Source organism: Equus asinus, chromosome 13 (assembly GCF_041296235.1).
Source record: "Equus asinus isolate D_3611 breed Donkey chromosome 13, EquAss-T2T_v2, whole genome shotgun sequence".
Lineage (NCBI taxonomy): Eukaryota > Metazoa > Chordata > Mammalia > Perissodactyla > Equidae > Equus > Equus asinus.
The window spans coordinates 49,811,669-49,832,002 of NC_091802.1; the positions used below are offsets into that span (position 1 = coordinate 49,811,669).

At 47.8% G+C, this 20,334-nt stretch overlaps 1 protein-coding gene across 2 annotated transcripts in view; it reads right to left on the reverse strand.

Moving 5' to 3' along the window:
• RGS9 (regulator of G protein signaling 9) overlaps positions 1-20,334 on the reverse strand; it is a 64,019-nt gene that overhangs the window by 20,979 nt on the left and 22,706 nt on the right. The window contains exons 9-13 of one of the 2 annotated variants that reach the window (XM_070483479.1): positions 15,288-15,350; positions 7,091-7,120; positions 6,278-6,339; positions 4,244-4,357; positions 1,150-1,265 (exon numbers count right to left, since the gene is read on the reverse strand). In XM_070483479.1, coding sequence (XP_070339580.1) covers positions 1,150-1,265; positions 4,244-4,357; positions 6,278-6,339; positions 7,091-7,120; positions 15,288-15,350 — 385 coding nt within the window. Of the gene's footprint in view, positions 1-1,149; positions 1,266-4,243; positions 4,358-6,277; positions 6,340-7,090; positions 7,121-15,278; positions 15,351-20,334 lie in introns of both variants that reach the window. The other variant, XM_070483478.1, reaches the window with a different exon arrangement.

Below are 20,334 nucleotides of genomic sequence, written 5' to 3' on the forward strand. Positions count from 1 at the left end.
TTTAAGAATGGAGGGAAATCTTTTTCATGGATTCTCTGTTACTAATGTGTAGGTGGGATAGGCTCAGGGTGTGGTTTGTCACTTTGCCACTAGATGGCACCCTAACCACTCATTCGCCAGTTGCTTCTGGCCCCGCGCTAAGAACACTTCCCTTTCCATCCGTTTTTTCTGGGTTTTATTACATCATGGCAATTAGGCTTGATTAGAGAGAAGGATTTTCAAGAGTCCCTATTGTAATATAATGTGCTGCATCACTCAAATGGGCTAACGGCATGTCCCATGGGATTAGTTTCCAGAGCAACCCCACAGGCAAGTGGGTCTTGGGTAGTAAGTAGCTGAGCCCTGAGCCTTGAACGTGATGCTCCCCAGGGCCGGGGATTCAGTAAGGAAGCAAACAGGTCCCATAAAAGTAAGTGTTTCAGCAAAGGTGGTGAAGTCAATTGAAGGCTCAGCCTAATGAAACTGGTTCTACTCTGGCTTCTCAGTTTTCCCAGATGTTCCTCAGTGCAATTTGCTTAAGAAGTCGCAAGTGCCTCCCATGATAAGCCATCCAGAGACAAGGTAGAAAGTGTGGCCCTACCCATCCCATTAAAATCCGCACCCTCCTAAGACCCCGAAGGAAGCAGCTCAGGAGCTGCGGCAGTGGTATATTAGAAGCCCCTGGGGAGGTTCCCCCCAAAACCAATCAAAAAGGAACCTCCGGGGATGGGAGCCAGGCAAACAGGTTTTAAAATATCCCCAAGTGAACTGAGTGTGCAGCCAGGGTAGAGAAGCACTGAGCTGAAGAAAACCAGGCGGTGAGACAAAAAGAGAAGCTTTTTTCTGCTTCCTTTCTTGTCGAGTTTCCCTGAGGAGCTGCCCTTAGTGGCAGGGGATGCAGGAGCTCTGGAGCTGGTGACATGAAGTGAGGACACCCAGAGGAGATGGAGCCCTTGGAAACGTGAATGATGCTAACGTGGACTGTGAGAGCAGACGCCTGTGGGACTTCTTGGAACCCATGGAAAGGAGAGGTCTATAAAGGGCCTGTTTAAGAGGATGCACGAGCAAAGCTGTGAAAATATCTGCTGAGCAGTCCTTGAAACCCTCTGCCCGACAGGACAGGAGTGTTCCTAAAAGTAAAAAGTTTATTGAAAAAAATCAAAGACCCACCACTGAATTCTTTCTTGAGAAAGTACTGGAAGCTCTGTCGACCCTTGGGGTCTCGGATCAATTCACTGAAGTTGAAGGCCCATCGCTCCACCCGCATCTTGGTTGGGATTTCCACCCTGCAAGAACGATGATTTGTAAATGCACCAGACGCTCAATGCGAGGAGGGCTGAGCCGGGCGGTGGCAGGGGTTGGGGTGGGGGTGGGGGGCTCTAGCCCCCACTAACCTCCATTTGTCCCACAGCCCAGGGCTCAACCCAATCCTCCCCCCGCTCCACGTCCATGCACAAACGTACAACCCAAGTCATCACTTGCTAGGCAGATGCAGCCTCGGACAAGTCCCCTGGGGCTCACATCAGGAGCTGGCCACCCCAAAGATGAGAAGTACGCCCACAGGGAGGGCCTCCCACTCCAGCCACTCCCGTAGCCTTTGGGGCAAAAGAACACAGATGCCTCCTCCAGGCCTGTGGAGACAGGCCACGGAGAGTCAGGCTGCCACACCAGACCAGGAGAGAATTCCAGAACAGCAGTGGTGACAGGTACTGTGGCCTCCACCTGTTGCCCACCACACAGCTGCCCCTTCACCATGGAACAGAGGACATCTGGTGGCTCTTCCTGTACCTGCCTCAGGCCACGCACCCCCGGGAAGCCCTACTTATCACCTAGGCACCCTCTCCCAGAGCTTCCTCTAAGATACAAGTCACACTCCACTCCCGTGTTTTGAAAGGTCTCCCTGATCCCAGGAAGGACATTCCAGCCCAGCTAGCTGAGGTCTCACATTCCAGAAAATCAGGAAAATAGGTGGTTTTCCTCCTATTCCTAATGAAATTCTCTGTAACCCAACATGGCCCTTTTGGGACAAAGGTTTCCAAGTCCATGGCACCACGTTTCCCACTGATGTAGCGGCCAGAACTCTGACCGGGTACAATTCACGTCTACGGATCTGAAGTCAGCCAAGCAGGTTTACACTTTCCACAACAACAGCATGAAACAGTAAGAATATCGCAGTAACATTAGCAGCCACCGTTCCCGGAGTGTCGCCATCCGTGAAGCACTGTGCCTTACGCATACATCACTGGATCCTTAAGAGAACACTGCGAGCTGGATATTGCCATCTCCACCTTATGTCTGAGACGACCAAGGCTCAGAGAGGTTAAGTACTTGCCCAGGCTCACACAAAAAGCAGCAGAGCCTGGAGCAAAACAGTGGTGTGCCAACTTCAGTGTGCCCCAGAATCACCTGGAAGACTCATGAAGACACAGATTGCTGGGTCCCATCCTGAGTTTCTGATTCAGTAGGGGTCTCGGGTGGGGCCCAAGAATTTGCATTTCTAACAAGTTCCCCAGGGACACTGACGCTGCTGGTCCAAGACCCACTCTGGGAGCCAAAGCTCTGAACCAGTCCTGTGAATGCTGGCTGCTCATTAAAATCATTGGGAGCTTTTAAAAACCACTGCGGGGTGACGGGGTAACCCAGGCCAATCACAAAGGAGGCTTTGGGGGTAGGGGCTAGACATTGGTTTTTGCTTGTTTTTTTAAGCTTCCCGGGTAACTTTAATACTGCTCTAGAATCTAACCCCTGAAGAACAAGGCTTCCCGTTTACAGGGGGGCATTCATTTGGCATCCACCCAGTCCCCTCTGATGATGGATCCTACACAAAACAGCACCCCTCTTCTTTTCACCAGCAAATCTCTACCTCAAGTTTCAATACCACACTCTCCATTTCATTTAAAATCCAGCAGCTGTCCATATCTTCTTCCCAAACCCTCCCAGGACAACCCGTTTCCTGGCCATGTGGCCCTGCCTTCTCCTCCATGGAAAGCCGAATTCTGTACATCCTTGTCCACAAGAAGACTCACCTCTCTTACCTGACACACTGGGAGACAGGCACAGGCTCCAGAAAACCATCCTAATAACTGGAGCCTGCAGAGGGGGAGGGAAGACTCCCCAGAAGGTGGTTCTAGAGTCTTCAGCTCTGCAGTTGACCCTGGCAGATGAGGGACCCCAAACTCCAGATGAGGCCCTCCGTAACCCCGCAGCTGCCCAGAGCAGGGGTGTGAACAGGCGATAGGGCTCCCAGTTCTGCCCGCTTACCTGGCTGATCTGTGCTACCTGTAAGTTCCTTATGTTCCTCACGGCTCAGGTGGGGATGCCCTGGTGGTCTTACACACACACACCAGCCCCTTCCCCCCCCCCCCCGTTCTACCTTTCCCTCTGACTTGACATCTAGACCCTTCTCTTCTTCCTTCCTTGCTAGCTTGGACTCTCCCTCGGCATTGCTGCCCTTGCCCCTCTTCCAAACAAGAGATTTATGCAGGCCCAGTTAGCAGCAGTAACTGTTCAAAATTCACCAACAGAGCCTAGGAGCGAGTGGTGTAATTGCCAAGGCAAGCTCACGGCCCCGCCCTCCGGGAACTTATTCCAACTCTACTCAGATACCAATAATGCAAAGCCATAAAGATGACCGTTTTCTTTTCAAAAACAATATATTGTTGAACAAAGAGTTACCATTTGACCTGGCAATTCCACTCCTAGGTATACACCCAAGAGAAAAGAAAACATACGTCAATACAGAAACCTGTATGTGAATGTTCATAGCAGCATAATTACTATTATTCATAATAGCTAAAAGGCAGAGACAACCCAAATGTCCATCAACTGAAGAATGGGTAAACAAAATGTGGTATATCCATATAATGGAATACTACTCAGCAATAAAAAGGAACAAACCATTGATGCATGCTACAACATGGATGAACCTAAAACATTATACTAAGTAAAAGAAGCTAGTTACAAAAGACCACATGCAGTATGATTCCATTTATATAAAATGTCCAAAATAGGCAAATCCAAAGAGACAGACAGTAGATTAGTGGTTGCCAAGGACTAGAAGGGTATTGGCGGGGGGTAGCTAAATGGTACAGCTTTCTTAATTGGGTGATGAAAATGTTTTAAAATTGACTGTGGTGATGGTTGCATGACTCTATGAATACAGTAAAAACCATTGAATTGTATACTTTAAATGGGTGAATTGTATGGCATGTTAATTATAACTCAAAAATCTGTTTTAAAAAACCCCAATATATCAAATACATACAATTTGGCATTTAAATCCCAGAACTGGGTGTCATCTGTTATCCAAGGATTGCTAGGGAGGCAGCCTGACATGATGGCATCATTGGATGAAAACTGCTCACTGTATTTGACGATCCTGAAAAGCAAATGGAAAACGATTTCTTAGAAGTTCAACGCCCAAGAGGCTAAATCAATGTTTGGGTTGATTGACCAGCCTGTCCTCCTTTTCCTTTATCAACTTGATTACATACTTATTACTGTCTTCTTAGAAAAATGCTCTAATAGCCCTCGAGATGGGCAGGTATTCACAAGATCTGTCCCTATTCTACTCATGAAACGAAACGCTGTCTCCAAACCCAGTCCCTTTGCAATATCTCTGTACCTATTTCATAAGAATATGGCCCCTTTACATTTTATCATGAGTTTTCCAAATTCAAAGCCAACTCAGTTTGCATGTGTTCAAACAGGTGTCTTGGCACCATCTTGGAAGCACGTGGTTGCCATGGACTCACTGAGATTCTGCTGTCTCATAGGGTTCCACCTTTCGTCAGGCTAAGGCCTAGGTTTGCGAACTCAGACCCATTATTCAAAACCTATGGTCTCATTGAGGTGTGAATCCCACACTCACAAATGTGGGCAAGAACTAATTCCTTCTATTGAGTTAGACCTTCTGAGTCAACGCTTTTCCTGGTGTCTGGGCAGTCTGGAAAAACCTGCCGTGCCTCCACCCCATAGGTGGGGTATTGCATCCACGGTATACACATAAGACGCCTGCCACAAAGTCTGCCCACAGCCACAGCATTTTGATGCCCTAGGGATAAACCAGAGCACTGGGTGCATTCTGTGCAGGACTCAATCCCCTTGGCTTCATTTCTCTCAAGACTCTCTTATTCTTCAGTTAGACCTTTACAGCAGACTCGCTGAAGAGAAGAAAAAGAAAAAACTGGCCCACAGGTCCAAACACTAATGATGTCAAAATTACAGTAATGAGGCTCTGAGACAAATAAAAATTGGAAAGTGGTCTAGGAAGTATCCAGTAGCCTCTGAATCTCCTTCAATGCCCTTTCTGTTTGGTTTCATGAAGCTGGGTTTCTGGAACATCAGAGTAGACAGTTTTGATGTTATCACAGAACAATGAGTATCATTATAACCCAAAGTGGGTGTCCACTGAGTGCCCGGTGCACTCTCATCTGTGTCCAGGCTCAGCAGCAGCAGACACGAGTCGCTGAAAAGTGTGAGTGAGGTCAGGGTGCATTTTCTCGGGCAGGCGGTATTTTTGCAAACTAGGGATTTGGGAAGATGTAAAAAGATATATGAAGGTTTTTACAAGAACCTAACCCCTAACAGGATGAGAAGAAAGGCAATGGACGAAACACGGCATCTTCAGTCTCCGTCAGTTCCAGCACCCGAGTTCTCACACAGTCAGAGTAAACGATTAGTCACGTTATGCATCCCCAGGAATCAGCCAGGTCCCTTTTCACTGTGCAGAAAAATCCCAGAGCCAGCAAGGTGGTCCTAAAATGAATTCCACATTTCAAAAGTATAACTGTTTACATTCGGGGAGCACTGAACCCTCTCTGTCTCCAAAATAATGTCCTATGGGGGAATGGATCAAGGTAGCCAGAATATTCAATCAATCAAACATAAATTTCCAATTTACCCTAATTGGATTTTAAATCAAAGATTAATGATGGACATTTTAACAGTACATTGAACCAGTAAACATAACCCACATATCCCTAATAAATTTGAGTGAGTAATGACAAGAACACAGGCTATCGTGGATCCCCACAGGGTGCGGTCTGTGAACTTTCAACTCTTCCAGACTTCTATAGAACCTCACTCGCCCCCGATTTTGCCTAATCCAAGATGAGACCTGGAGACTCACACTGAGAGAAGAACTAGGAACTTCACCCGTAAGACACTGCTCTTGTCCCTCAGAATCCTTTAGGATCTTAAGTCAGGCTATGACTTTCAAGTTTGCCTTAAAGCAGAAGTTCTCCTCTCGTCCACCTATTGTTCAAACCTCAGCAAGACCAAGACATTAGGCACATACCCTCCAAGGGACACTGAGGACTTCACCGTGGACCTCATTAAGGCCTGCTGGTAATACATGATCTGGAAGAGACACAGTTGTTAGAAAACGTCCAACTTCCTCACCCTTGAGTGTCAATAACACTGACACTTACATATGGCCTCCAGAACCAGAAGCCATTTAACCATCATAGCACCCCATTCCATTCCTTCAAGTCAGCCACCTCAGTACCAAGAGGGTGCAGGCCCACAGTAGACAGGTGACCCCGAACTCCAAATTAGGGGCCTCCTTAACTCATCACGTGTTAGTCTAAGAAAAGGCATCAACTGAAAAAAAAAATTCTAAGCAGCATTAAACCAAGACATGGAGATAGATCCTTAGCTTTTCCCTCACGTGCCTCTGCCAGAAGCAGAGCTAACCTCAATGGCCAATGCTTCCCAGGGCTCTGTCTTACCCAGGCTTTGTCTATCCCAGGGCCCGGGATACAAGATTTGCCAAACAGGTAACATACCACCCTGGACAGATTCTGAACAGCCCTGTAAGTGTAGGAGCACAGCCAGGGTGGGGAGCAGACAGTCTGCAGCACTGGCTCCCACATCCCTCAGATCTGTGCCTTCTGGGAGCATTTCAGATCCTGAGTCTCAGCATCAGCCCCATTCAGATCTTACAAAAAAGATGCTTTGTCATTCTGCACCGTCCATTAATTGGGAAACAATTGTTTGAACATCACACATGGTTTTCATTTCATTCTGAGTACAGAGCATAATGCCAAAGTACATATAATTTGTTAGCGGATTTAAAATCAAACTTCCCCGCAACTGGGAGACTAATTACCTCTTTTTTGACAGCGGTGATTGTTTGTTTCTATAAAACAAAGAAGCAAAAGCCATTAAACAGATGCCATTAAATCATGACAGTTCAAATACCCATTTGAAAAATAAAAATCCGCCATGAAACTGTCCATCTTTTCTTGCTTAAAAGATGGAATTTCCCCATCACCACCACCTCTACTGTATTCTCCACAACCACTGGAGAATGAGATCAACTAAGAGCTTTGGTGACAGACGGGGCATGATTCACGACTACAGCTTTACGCTGTCCTAAAACGCAAGATGAACTGAAGACTAGGTTGGGGATTGATCCCAATCTATGATAGTGCCAACAAAACCATCTCACGTGGACTGAGAGATAAAGATGGGGAAACTAGCGTGAAGCTTGAGCATTTGTTCCTTTTCTCACAGGAGAGAGCTCTGAATGAACGGTGAGATTCATTCCTCAGTATTCATAACAACTTGACCAATACCACAAGTTGGGAGAAAAAAAAGGCACGTTGCCAAAAAATAAAGCACGTAATTAAAAGACTCGAGACCAGCATCCACTGAAAGCTGAGTCTCAGAGTTGAGCTGTAAATGGAAGATCATAGGGGCCCATCCTCTCACTGGAGCAAGTCCATGCTGTGGATGAGCTGCAGAGCATCCTCTCTGGACTTTTTGAGTCACAGCAGAGAAAGGATGGCCCGAAGAGCAGCTCCATGTTTAGAGTCTTAGAAGCTCCTGGAAACTATTCAGACCTGTCTTCTACTAAAATCTTCTACAATCCAACATGGTTTCTTGGTATCACTTTACTGCCCCATGCAGCTCTTAAATGTTGGGCACAGTTGGTGATTCCAATCTCAGTTTCCTCCGTTTGGTTGTGTCCAGGGGCTGCTTGGTGCTGACTCTTATACTTCACGTTGATCATCTTAATTCCTGGCTGCTGATATCTATGCTGCTTAACACAACCAAGTCTTCACTCGGAATAGAGTCGAAGTTCAAGGAAGACACTATTTCCCTTAATAAGTCTTGGCCCAGAGCCCACTGACCAGGAATGAAGGGGGGTCTTTCACATATATGAAATGTCACATACTCCTCTCTCCTTTCTAATCCACGCTGGGTTTCATCTTGCTTCATTAGATTGCTATCATACAATTGCTTTTCACAGGAAATCCTTTCTTCCTGGGTGGAGGAGCTCACACACACCCTGACTTCCTCCTTCATAGCACTTACCACAACTGTAATTATATATTTGTTCATGTGACTCTTTGTTTAATATACATATGACACGCCAAGCAGGGCCACCATGTCTCTCTTCCCTAGCATCATGTATGGTGCAGAGATGCTCAATAAATATTAAAAAAAAGGGGGGGCGGGGCACTTCTGTGTACTCAGGGGTCTAGAAAAATGGAGATATACGCTAAGCTTAACAGAATATTTTTCCTCTTAAAAGGAAACACTTCCCAAATGATCGAAATATTTTGGCAACTGATTATTTGTTCCTATTCTTTCCCAACATAAGACACTGTTTTAGAAGACACACATTTCAGGTAGAAAAGGATCCAGGGGTGAGAGTGGATTTGCATTCACATCTAACATAGATTCTTCTGTCTGAGTCATGCTGAAGTGGATTATTCAGAATAGTATCTCCTGGCCTATGCCCTCTGCTCAAAGGGGAAGCTCGACTTTTTCATAATGATAACCACTTAGCAAATAGTGCAAAATAAATTTACACCTCTTTGAGCCCTCACAAAGTTTAAGGGAGGGAGGTTTTATTATTCCGATTTTCAGTTGAGGAAACTTGGAATAGCTCCTGTGAGGTTACCGGCAATTCTCGCAACGTCTCCTGGTCGGCAATTGGTTGAGCCAGGATTCAAACCTAGATCTGCCCTTTGCAAAGCTGAGGAGTGATCCATGAGAAACAGAAGTAGCCTGCTCTGGTCCCCAATTCCTTCCTTGCCCTGAAGCTGAGTCTGCTGCCCAATGGAAGGACTCTGTCCAGCCATTTAATTTAAAATTAAAACAACAAGAGAGCTGGAGCCCCAATCACAAAATGAAACACAAACACCGGAAACACTCTGTAATTAACACTAATGATGGTAAAACAAACTCCCAGCTAGAAGATAAAGAAGATCTGGGACTCTAATGCACAGCATGGTGACTATAATTAGCAATACTGTATTATATACTTGAAAGTTATTAAGAGAGCAGATCTTAAATGTTATCACCACACACACACAAAAATCGTAATTATGTGAGGGGATGGAGGTGTTAACTAGCCTTATTGTGGTAATCATTTTGTAATATATACATGTATCTAATCAGCACACTGTACACCTTAAACTTAGATATGTTATATGTCAATGATATCTCAATAAAGCTGGGGGAAAAAACACTAATGATGGTAAAGATCACAATTGTACTGGGCCTGTGATCAGCCGCCAGCATCATAAACATCTTCCTTCAAAATACCCAAGACCCAGGATGAAGCTTCCTATCGGCCACTGTTTTATGACCATGAGGCCCCTGAATGGACGAACACAGACAAAATGAGCCAGATTCTCAATCTGCATTGATGTTCTCTGGGCTCCATGGGGAGCTGTCCCTGCACGTCAGTCACGCGCCCGCTTGTTTCGGGTCTACCTAGCACCATCTGACTCTGGCCTAATATATTTGCTTCTAGGGCCATTCCCACAGTCTTCAGGGCTTTACAATTTTTTATATTTTAATTCACTTCATCTGATTTTATTCCCCTTTTAGGGCTCTGCCTCGGTGGTATGGTTTGCTGTTGGTTGTCTGGTTCCCAGAATGACCAGCCATCTTCTGATGACTACAGGGGATTCAGTTGAATGTGAGGCTCCCTCACCTCCACCTTGGACTGTCCATGGATTTTAGCTTTGATTTCTAGCTTTAAAAATAGCTTTCCACGGGATCAGCTTCCTCTTGATTGACAGACAGGGATCCCTGTCCTTTTAGGGATGTGTGTGTGTATTGGGGCTGTGGGGGAGAGGGTTCTGGAGTTTTCTAAAAGACAGAGAATTTCATGGGGGCAGGGGCAGCAAAGGCTTAGGAAAGAATATGGCTTTGGGATCAGACCAAGGTCAAAATCCTGGTTCTTTCACTTATTGGCTACATGACTTTGGATGAGTGATTTAGCATTTCAAAGCCTCTGTTTTCTCATTTGTAAAAGGGTATGGAAAAAAAGGAGATTAAATGAGATAAGAGACATAGGCAGCTGGCATACAGCAGAGATTCAACACACAGTGGCTACTGACTAGGGTTCATATACTACAGCTGAGAATATGCATGGTACAATGTCAGCCGTAATTACAAGATAAAATGCAGGATGCCCATGCAGCATGTGCGACATATTTACACTAAAAAAAAGTTATTTGCAGTTTACTGAAATTCAAATTTAATTGAGCATCCCATATTTTTATTTGCCAAATTTCATAAATCTATCAATATTATTATTACTTAGCTAAAGGCCATAAGAAACATTAATTTAAAATAAAGTGAAGTAATTAAAAAATACACACACATACATTTCTAAGAAATTCAAAGAAAGTCACCTCATGATAAAATAAGACAGAAACATTTTTTTCACCCTGGAAGTCATGCACAAATCCGCTGCTTTCTCAACAGCTGGCCCTCCTGGAGTGAAGTCACTTCTTTATTCCTCATCTGAGTGACACACTTTGCTACAGTAAGATACTCTGCCTAAGGAATCTTCAAATGCTCTGCATTCTTGGAATTCTAGCTTACTATTTTTCACTTGCAGAGTTGCCCAAATAGGGACACATCTAAAGCTTATTTACACAGCTCTGTAGTCGGCTTGTTGGCCTCAAAACCCGGATGCAGGCTGCAAACAACGGTTACAGGGCAGGAGGGGTCAGGGCCATGCTCTGAGAGGCCCCAGGGCCACTGCAGACGGGAGTGCGGGACCCCAGAGGGAGGCTAAACGAGGACCCTGGGATCAAGCAGCCAGGCAGGAATCTGTGCAGAAACAGAGGTGAGGGTCGGGCAAGCCACGGAGTGAAACCAAGATGAGGAATCGGGCAACACAGGTGTTGGGAGCAGAAAGGTCAAAAGTCAGAAACCCGGAAATCCGGGAACTGAAGTGGTTAATGCAAGGCAGACAGGAAACAGAAGGGAGGCAGCAAGCTGGCCAGGGAGGTGGGAATTCCAGGTTGTGACCATCTGAAGTAAGCATCTGTCCTGCCACGTCCTTCCTGATCAGGTGGAGGCAGGATGGACCACACTATTTGCAGGGCCCCGTGCAAAATGAAAATGCAGGGCCCCTTGTCCAAAAAAACAAGGAATAAGAATTTTAAGATGGTGACAGCGGAACACTAAAACAAGTGCGGGGCCCTGTGGACTGTGGAGCTGTGGGCCAGTGAAAAGGTCACCTGCCCAGGAAACTAGCCCTGGGTGCAGGACCCAAGGGTGCGGTGGCAGGGGGAGGGATAAGAGTGATATCAAGAAAGACCAAGAACTGTAGAAGGAAGAAGACCAACATGTGAATCCTGGCTGGGCCAGCTTGGGCAAATGGCTACATCTCTCTGTTTCTGTTTTGTTATATGAAAAATGGAACCGACATTACCTCTCTTACCAAGCTGCTGCAAGAATTTAATGAAATCCAGCAAAGCTTCTAGGAGCCACCTAATGAACACAGAGCACATCGGGCAGGATATGGAGTGGGCTTGGTTGCCCGTCAGTGGAGGTTCAAATCCTGCTTCACCATTTCCAGCCCTGCGTCCTGGGTGAGTTGCTCTCTCCCAGCCTGTCTCCTCGACTATGAAACAGAGGTGCCGGTAAAACTTGTTACCTCACGAGGTGGCAGGAGTCTTAACCGAGCTGTGAAGGGGGGGAAGCCCTTAGCCCCGTGCCTGGCACACAAGGAGCGGTGAGCAAACATCAGCCATTACAGTCGTCCCTTCCCAGCCAGCGCTGGTCACACAGGAGCCACAAGAAGAAAGCTATCTGTCCCCAGTTAGTGGGAGGAGATGGGGGGCTTTCCCTCACTGAGGGCACCAGGCTGAGGCTCTGCAGAGCACAGGATTTAAAACTGAGGAGGCATATTTCTGCCTTTTACCCAAAGACCATTGTGCACGCCAGTGTAAACTGTGCTGTTCTCAGCAACTGCTTATGGGACAAGACAGGGAGGCAGGAAGTGGCGTGTATCTTCCTCCCTCCACCTCCAAACAGGGCAGAAGCATGAGGTGTAAGGACAGAAGAGGAAACTGGCCAGGTACAGCCTCCAAAAATGGGTCTAGGGTCTACGAGGCCCCCTCAATTCTCTCTCTCAAAGCATGGCGACAGCTATAATAGCAATGATCGCTACTGTTCGTGGAGTGTCTCTACGTGTTGGATACCATTCTAGGTACTTCACATAAATGATCTCATTGAATCCTCTGAGGAAGGCACTACTGCAATTCCCATTTTATAGATGAGGAAACTGAGGCTTTGAATGGCTCAAGAGCTTGTCCAAGATCACACAGCCAGGGAGTGGCAGAGCTGGCATTCATTCCGATAGCAAAGCTCTCTTCAGCACACCACATGGGCCCTCGTCACAAAATGACCATGGCAACCCTGTCAAGATAGAGGGAGGAAGGGCCAGCCTAGGCCCACCATGGCCCACGCCAGGCTAGAGCCCGGCCACCACTCAGTCTCCTCAGTGCAGGGCCAAACTGAAATAAAGCTAAGGTAGGGGTTTGCACGCTTGGCGCCCCGCTATGCCTCAAGGTATGGGAACTGAGAGAGGATACACCCTCTGGGTGTGGTCCCCAGCCCCTGTCCCCTGATCAGTTCCTCCCAGGGCTGGGCAGCCACACTGACCAGTGGCCAGCAGCCCGAGGAAGTGGGTTACCCAGGGCTCTGGACACCTGCCAGCCGAACAGCCTCCTTTCTTACGCTTGACGGTGTTTATTTCTTTGGGGTTTTCTGCCTTCATTTAAGGAAAACGGACCTATCTTCTCGAGAATTCACTAATTCTCAGAAATAGCTTCTCTCTTCAAACCAGGACTGTGAGCTTTTGTCTGAAATGAGACATAATCCGAAACCTTCGCACTCCTAAGGCCTCATGGCGACACCTGACGTTCTTGCGACCCTCTCCTCTCCTCTCATGGGAAAACAGGTGACCCTTAGTCAACTGTGGTAAATGTTGCAAAGAGATCAAGCACAGCACCAGCCTCCGTTCCCCTGACAGCTGGATCTGACACACTTGCTGGGGCTGGCTGAGGGGAGGGGGCCCCGGCATGAGAATTACGGTTCTTTATTCTTCTTAATACTCCACAGCAGCCAGAGTGCAGACAGGAGAAAGAGAGCTGGAGGAAGAGAGACAGAGAGAAGATAATGGTAAAGAGAGTGAAAGCATGCCTGCGTCCAACGTCACCACCTCACCACCGTGGAGACAGCCCTCAGCCTCACGCCCTCTGATGCTCGGCTCAGAGCACTGCCAGAAGCTGGCAAGAAACGGCCTTGAAAGCCAGAAGGCACGCTCTCTTCCTAGCCTGACTGCCAGTGAGCCTGAGATGCCTTCTCAGTGAGAGGGGCTCTGGCCATGCTCCTTGGAAGTTACCCCAAAGTAGCACCGAGGATGGAGCAGCTGGATTCCTCAGCTGTTCCCCCAGAGCTGAAGTTAAAGGTCCCCACTCCATTCACTAAGACAAACACACATAAACACATGAACAACATCCTGGCTGGTTGGGGTCAGAGTGACCGATGTGCTTTCTATCTCTACCCTCCCTTCCTCCACACCAGCGAGGTTTCCAGGACTGCCAGTTATTCATAAAGAAAGCAAATCTTCCACTGGGTTCAGTATTTTCCTTGATGATTCCATTGCCATGGCAACCAAGCCGACAAGGCCTCAGCAATTGTCTGTCATCTGATGAGGGGAACATGGAGAAGGCCGCTGAAGGCTGACAGTGCCACACGCCTATCAAAGGAAGGGTCACTCTGAGTTGTGAACAAGGGACCTAGTGATTCCCCTGGGTGACGCCCTCTGCAGACTTGTCTCTCTCCACATGGCCTCCATCCCTAAACCTGGGCCTCTGCCTCATGCACTGGTGGGGGGGTCCCCACAGCCATCTGGAGTTCCAGGTCTCAGTGGGCAAAAGTACACACGGTCACAGAGCTACCTCATCACCTTTTCCCGCTCCTTCCTCTTTCTCCTTTGACTGCCTTCTTCCTCCTTTCCCAGCACATCCCTCCCGGCTCTCACTCAAGCCTGAGGCACTGCCAAGGCTGAGAGATGACACACTAGGCTAAAGAGATCCCTGACCCTTGCTGCCCAAAGACAACATCAGACGGAAAGCAATGAAACCATCTGAGACTCATTTAAGCGGGTTTCAGCCTGGTTTACTGGGATCAGTGGTTCTCAACCAGGGCCATTTTGTCCCCCAGGGTACATTGGACAATGTCTGGAGACATTTTTGATTGTCAGGACTGGGAAAGTCCTGACAGGCAGGGAAAGGCATGGAGCTACTGGTATCTAGTGGGTAGAGGCCAGGGATGCTGCTAAACATCCTACAATACACAAGACAGCCCTCCAAAGAATTACCCAGCCCAAAATAATAGTGCCATGGTTGAGAAACCCTAACCTGGATGTTCACTGTGTCAACAGCTTATGAGCTGCATTTCTTTAAATAAAAAACCGTCATGGGAAATTGGCCATCCATCATAAATGGCAGCCTATTTGGGGAAAGGGTCCTTTTAAAACAAAAAACATAGGAGCATCTTTGCAAAGATCCCATCCCGCTGAGATGCAAAAGAAACTGTGACCTTCCAGGTCCTGTCATGTGGATTAAGGCTTAAACCTAAAGTCTGTTCAAGCGTTTTGAGCCTGGAGACCATAGTCTTCTGGGGGTCAGGGCACTGGCTGAAATTGTATGCAAAATGTCTGGCTGTGCATCTTTGGGTGGAATGAGCTCATAACTTTCATCAAATTTTCAAAGGGGAAAGTGACTCTGAAAACCAACCATCTAGATCCCATTTTCTGTGACCTGCACTCCACATTCTCTCTTCTCTCTCTACGCAGGACCCTCCTCCCAACACCCAAGATGATATCACAGAGCCCAAAGTCCCGCTCTCTTTGGCAGTCTCAAAAGGGGAGATAGCATTGCCCCAAGAGACACAAATAGATGTGTGGACACCTGCCCAGCCTAAGAATCTGACCTTAGCCCTGCCCAAAGTATACAGGAGAGACCTACCTGATTTACCTGAACTTCATTCGGATTGGTCACTCGGTCCAGGCCGTAGTCCAGCACATTGTTCATTCCTGGCTAAATGGAATAAAAACAACATAAGGACCACTACTAGGAGAGTCTCCAGTTTCTGATTAACCTGGGTCTTGGCCAAGCTGTCAATCATGAGACTAAACTGAGAAGAGCTGTGGCCTAGCACACAGGGAGCTACAAGGGTATGTAAGACCCTCTGGGTGAGCTGGTGAGCCTCACGGGGCTGTTCTGCCACCATGGCATCCCCAGAATCTTTCACAGAGGCATGGATGGATGGATGGATGGATGGATGGATGGATGGATGGATAGATGGATAGATGGATGGATGGATGGGTGGATGGGTTGGAAGGAGGCTGAGTGGATGGATAGATGGGTGGGTGGATGGATGGATGGATGGATGGATGGGTGGGTGGGTGGATGGGTGGATGGATGGATGGATGGATAAAAGGATGGACGAGTGTCTGGGTGGGTAGGTGGATGGGTGGATGGAAGAGTGGATGAGTGCACGGATGGTTGGGTTAATGGATAGATGGATAAATAAAACTGAAACTCAGTAAGAGTTCACCGGGATTAGCACATGGGATTCCTGAGTCCTCCCACAGTGCTCCTTCCCCACCCTACAGTGCAGTGCTTTGGAGAGTCCAGGCTTTAGTCGGGCACCTCTAGGTTCCAGTCCTGGCTCTGCCACTTTCTAGCTGTGAGGAAGATCTTGGAAACTACCTCTCCTCTCTGCACTCACTACCCCTTCTGAGAAATGGAGACGATCCCTCCTACTTGCCAGGTTCTTGTGAGCTTTTAACAAGATAGGGTATGAAGCTCTCAACAGAGGGTAGCTATTACTGAACAAGGGCTTGTATTCAAGTAAAGGCCTGGCCCAAAGCTGGGTCTCAGTCTCTGTCAGTTCCCTTCTCCATCAGGTAACCAACTCTCCAGCGTCTCGCTTTGTCTCTCAATTCCTTGAAGCCAGCAATGTGGGTCTTTCACTTCCCTCGCTGTCAGTTTGGTGCCAGGTACCCATCTGGGCTTTCTGCCCCAACAGACTCAGCCTCATCAACAGGATTAGGCACATTTTTAGCTCAGGGGTAGGGTTGCCAAATAAAATATAGGACGCCCAGTTACATCTGAACTTCAGATAAACAACACATTATTTTCATATATTATTTTATATATTCCATATGTTTTTTAGTATAAATATACAAGAAGTATAAAAACATTGGGACATAAGTCATTTGCTGTTTATCTGAAATTCAAATTTAACTGGGCATCCTCTACTTTATTTGCTAAATCTGGAGACTTAGCTCAACAGGCTACTGTGGGGGCAAATCCTAGGCACACAGCCCAAGCAAGGAAGAGAAGAAAGAAACAGAAAATGGGTGGAGAGGAGCACAGGGAAAGAGAGTGGCCTCCTCACCCTAGTTGTTACACGTGGACCTCAGTCAACAAATATTCATGGCTGACTTTGTGCTCAGCCCAGGCAAGCCCGTGGTGAATGTGACATGAAACCCCTGCCTCGAGGCATCTCAGCAGGCATCTCAAGGCACTTCCAGTCTTGTAGGGGAGGCAGCCACTCAGCAACTAATCACACAAACAGTAAGTTACAGTTGTGACAAGTGCTATGAAGGGACAATACGGAAGTCCAAGCCAGCCTTCAATGGGCTCTCACCCAGCAGTGGGGTGGGGGGAGTCCTCAGAATCAACGCCTTTGCCTAGAGAGGGTTCTAGGAATTGCCCCTCCATCTGGTGCAGACAAATCCCCCTGAGGTGACTGAAGACGGACTCCACACACACTCCCTCACTCACACACACTTACATACTCTCACACTGACAACCCACACACACACACACATACATTCACTCTCACACACAGTCACACACACCATCTCACACTCACACTCAAAGACTCACCTCTACACACCCTCACACATACTCCACACTTACACAACTCACACTCATACTTTCACACTCACAGGCATGCACTCACTCTCGCACAGACACACATGCTTACACACTTGCACACTCACACATATATACACTCACGCACACATACACACAGCCCACGCCCATGGTGCTCTTACAACCACCGGCTGGCTGCTCTTCCACAGGCACGCGCTGCCTCAGCAGCTTCGGTGCAGTTGTCTGCTCAAGTCCTGAATTAGTTCTCCAACACTCTCCTTGGAACCTGAACCACGCTCTGATATAAATTCGGCTGCCCCGGTGCTCAACGCTGCACCTGTGTAACCGTAATCGGCACAGGGCTGCCCTCAGCTGCCCAGACCAGATGGCCAAGGACTCTCAAAGCTATACCACCCAGTGGGCTTCATTCTTCTGCCGGCCCATGCAGTGCCAGTACCTCCTGTCTTTCCTCAGCTCGACACGATGTCCAGGCAGCTCCTCTGGCTGCCCCGCTGCCCAGGCTCCTGTCTCCTCTCGGCATCTCCGTAAGTCTCAGTTGTTCCCGATCAAACTGTGGTCCCATGCCAGCACCCTGCCTTCAAAACTTCCCAAGGTGCTGCCCTTCTGCCTCTGCTGGTTTGGGAACCTCCCAGGCTCCATTCATTCATTCATTCATTCATCAGGTACATAAAGTCTTTGTTCCCAGACAGCCACCAGAGCCACTGCTGATGCAGTTTCTGGTACTCAAGAGGATGCTCGAATGAAGATAACCCAGAACTGACTGTCAGTGCACAGGAAACAAGGGCAACCGGTATCCTTGTGGCGGGCTGCCAGAAGAAAAGGAGGCAGGCAATGTATTCAGCCCTGAAGCCATGTGAGGAAAGCCCTCCAGAGATGGTCACGCCTCCTCCTTCAACCGGAGGAACTGTGGATGCCAGGGTGTGACGCCCTGACAACATCCCTCAGGCATAAGCCAAAGAGGCATTTGCTAAACGCTTCATAATTCAGGTTATGAAAGGACCTCTGTACCCCAGCAGCTGCTCCATGAGGAGGCGACACGCCCAGAATCAGCATTCAGAGCAGGGCCAGGGGGAGCCGATGTACACTTCTTGGGGACACTCCACCACGTCCCTCCTGTCCCTTCTCTCGTTCTCCTCTCTCTCTCATCATCATGCCCTTCCCTAGTGTATCAGTTCAGACCCTTTTGGTGCATAAGACAGAAAACAAAGAATAAATAAAATACCAAATTGTTTTATAAACAAAATAAAACAGGAGAAAGAGAGAGAGATGAGGCTGGAACAGGGAGATGAGTTAGACTGAAGGGCTAGAGAAGTCAGCTCCATGCAGATGATGGCTTGAACGTCACTTCCACGGAGAGGTGTTTCCAGACCCCGAGTCTGACACAGGACCCCCGCCTCTCACAAGCTGTCCTGGCATTCTGTACAGCACAAACTCATCTGTGCAATCATTTTAGCCCGTGTCTCTCCACCAGACTTCAAGCTCCGTGAGGGCACAAGCCACATCTGTCTTGGCTCACAAGTCAAATATTCCCATTGCCTAGCCAGCACCCGGCATAGAGTGGGCATTCACCAAATAGATGTCGAATTTATTTTTTAATTTGGATCAGAGTATATGGAGTTTTCCATCTTGTTTTTCTAATGTAACATTATATATCGGATCATTTTCCTAGGTCAATAAATGGTCTTTGAAAATATTATTGTAATAGCTTCACAGTGTTCCATTATACAGATATACCTTAATTTATTTTGCCATTCTCCATCGTTAGATATTTAGCTCAACCTCAACAGGAAACAGGGCAGACATTTTCTCTGGTGAATATCTGCATTTGTGGTTGAAACAAAGGCCACTTAGCTTGATATTCAGACAAGTGACCACTTGATTTAAAGTTCACACTGCCAAAGGCAGCCTTTGTCCTGGACCATATCCTCCATACATCCATGGTCCATATGTCAGGGGACCACGTCCTCCACATATCCATGGTCTACATGTCAGGGGACCACGTCTTCCACATATCCATGGTCCACATGTCAGGGGTCCACATCCTTCATATACCCATGGTCCACATGTCAGTAGCCCATGTCCTCGGGAGACACACAAGTCACAGATGATGCAGCAAAGATGCACAGAAGGCCTCAAAATGACTTTGCTAAAGGAACCATTTCTCCCTCTGTTCATTTACACAATTAACTGCTGTTTGCACTGTGCTCAGCTCTGTACTTTGTTCCATTTGTGTAGAAATTGAGTGAGGAACATGACTTCGCTTCCTTACAGGATGCTGAGTCATGGGTGGCATTTGGGCTCAGGATGGAGATTGGGGCCAGATCCCTCGGCCACCACTACCCACATCTGATCTTGGCCTCTGCCCGTGATGATCTCCCTGACACAACATCTGGCACGACATTCCTTCCCCCCACCTTCGTCAAGCACCCCTCACTGTGCCCCTCAGCCCCTAGGTCTTATGTTTGGGAGAGTGCTGCTCACCTATTATGGCAATTTGAAACCTGAGCTCCTTGAACAGGGAGAGCGGACCACACGCAGATGCACCTTCCACAGCAGCAGCATGTCAGATAGACATGTCTTCACATCCCAGCACCGTGCCAGGTACTGAAACTCTCTGAAACTTGATCTCCCCATCTGAATAATGGGGATGGTGATACTCCCTACCTCACAGCATCCTCAGGGAAACGGGATCATCCCTGGCAAGAGCTTAACACAGGCACGCAGTAGGCTCAATGACTGTTAGCTGTTATTTTAAACCCAGCACCCAACTCCGTAGCTGGCACAGAGTCAGGGCCCCACGAAGGTTTCACGGATTAATGGACAGAGAAGTGAACAGGGGGATGACTCAGTCCAGAGACTGCAAGCCATGTCCCACACAACAGTTGGTTACAGTCAGTCTACATATTGGCTGCTCCACTCTTCACAGAGCCAAATGCTCTGTTTGCCTGGTTGGCTTTTTTCCCACTGAACTGACAGTCTGTTTGGGTCTCCTGGAGACAGCCTGACAGTCTCTAAGCTCCTGGGCTTCCTGAGTTTGTCAGTTAGATTGCTCAATTTCCGGGCTGTGACAGACTCCAAACAGGAAGCTCTTCAAACAGAACACGTTCCTGACCCT